Consider the following 1,981-nt stretch of genomic DNA (forward strand, 5'->3'; position numbering starts at 1 on the left):
GCCCGGTACCGGTCCGCGGCCCGGTGGTTGGGGACCACTGGGCTAGAACATCGCTTTTGACGAGCGATTTTTAGCGCACTAGAACGGCGCTTTCGACATATGAATTTGAGCACACTAATACGGCGCTTTCGACGTATGAATTTGAGCGCACTAATACGGCGCTTTCGACGTGTCATTTTGAATGCGTTAATTAAGTTTTAAAACATACGTTAAATTTTCATAGCCAATACAAAGTCAAAGTCAAAGTCAACTTTATTGTCAATCCTTCATATGTGCTGACATACAAAGAATTGAAATTCCGTTTCCTGCTCTCCCAAAAAAGACAATTTACAACATAACCAATAAAAATATAGAGAAGGCTTAAAAATATAGAGAAGGCAATAAATTTAAATTTACAAATGTAAATGTACAAATTTATTGCCTTCTCTATATTTTTTTTATTATTTACGCCGTTTTTAATGCGCTTTTCTTGGCGATTATTGACCTCTCTGGCTTGCCATATACCAAACCTGAAGTGCGCGCATTAACAGGCGCTCCTCCATCCATACCTGGTTTCCGAGCACAGCTGTGGCGCACGCGGTGGATACCTCCCGAGGTCCGAACCACACCGAGGCGACCCGGGACGGCAGCCCGAGGATGAAGACCTGCGCCACGGCGCAGATGACCTGGGCTGTGACAGTGACTCCGAAGCGCTTGGGGCTCACGCTGGCGCACTTCAACCACGCGCCGGCGCAGTTGAGGCCGGCTCCAAGCAGGGCCGTCAGCCGCAGCCCCCGCCGATCCAGCAGCCAGGTGGCGGGGAAGATGAGCGGCACGTAGGCCACCATGTAAACGATGGAGAGCCAGTCCACCTTGTCGCTGGTCACGCCGTAGTACTCCATGAAGACGTTGGTGATGATGCTGTAGTGGATCCACTGGAACGCGTTGACCAGCGAGCACAGGCTGAACACGGTCAGAACCGCAAACCGCCTCAGATACAGCCGCGTTTCTAGCCGCTTCTCCGTCTCTGCCCCCCGCCCCGCTCCTCCTCCGTTGGGCAGCATCGCTTCTCTTTCATCTGGCGGGGGCTCCTGTTCCCGTCCGGAGCCTCGGAGCGTGTCTAAGCCGTTCGGTTCGGTTCTGGCTATGGGATCTGACTCTAGCGCGGCAGCTTCTGGTTCGGGACTTTTTCTATCGATTGTGATGTGGTCCGGCGCGCCGGTGTCCGCGCGCAGGTGCAGGTCCTGCATGAGCTCTCCAGCCACCATGGTGCTTCTTGGGAGCGCCACCTCCGGGACGGGGAGCGGGTGGTGCCCGGAGAAGCAGCTCAGGCAGGCTGCCCCGACAGATCCATCTCCCTCTTTACCCGGCTTCTTATGCCGGCTGCTGCGCGCGCGCCTTCCGAGCTGACACACGAACTTCCGATGCTGACTAGCCAATAGAAGAGAGCCGGAGCTGTCTGCGCATGCACGAGCGTGCTGTGATGATGCAACACCGAAGCGAGTTCGACTCACTTGTTGACTGTAGGACAACAGGATGGAGTAAATATCTGTCAAAAAAGAAACCTATGTATAAAAACTGCATTGTGGACAACTTAAAAAAGGAGGATTGCATTTATTTTTCTATTTAAAATGCCAGTTGTAAAAATAAGGCTGGGTATCGTTTATAATTTGAAGAAGCCATTCGATTCACAAGAGCCTGAATCGATACATTCTGATTTTCATTATTATTATTATTATTCTTTCGATTCTTCAATTCATTTTAGAGTTTACACATTTATACACATTCTTTAAGAAATACATCATCTACTATATGATTTAAATATGTTTATCCATCCATCTTCTTGACCGCTTCTTCCCTTTCGGGGTCGCGGGGTGCTGGAGCCTAACCCAGCTACTGAAGGCCGAAGGCGGGGTTCACCCTGGACAGGTCGCCAGTCTGTCTCAGGGCCTCAATCACACACACATCCACTCTCACATTCACACCTAGGGACAATTTAGAG

General features: G+C 50.6%; 1 protein-coding gene across 1 annotated transcript; it reads right to left on the bottom strand.

Moving 5' to 3' along the window:
- Positions 1–548: 548 nt before the first annotated feature.
- Positions 549–1,502, bottom strand: LOC112138456 (feline leukemia virus subgroup C receptor-related protein 1-like; the record flags this gene model as incomplete). The annotated part of the gene is given in 1 exon segment (XM_036211246.1): positions 549–1,502. A coding segment is annotated over 1 exon segment (699 nt), but the record flags the coding sequence as incomplete, so codon positions are not given.
- Between the last annotated feature and the right edge of the window lie 479 nt (positions 1,503–1,981).

The sequence above is a fragment of the Oryzias melastigma genome, unplaced genomic scaffold (assembly GCF_002922805.2).
Source record: "Oryzias melastigma strain HK-1 unplaced genomic scaffold, ASM292280v2 sc01608, whole genome shotgun sequence".
NCBI lineage: Eukaryota > Metazoa > Chordata > Actinopteri > Beloniformes > Adrianichthyidae > Oryzias > Oryzias melastigma.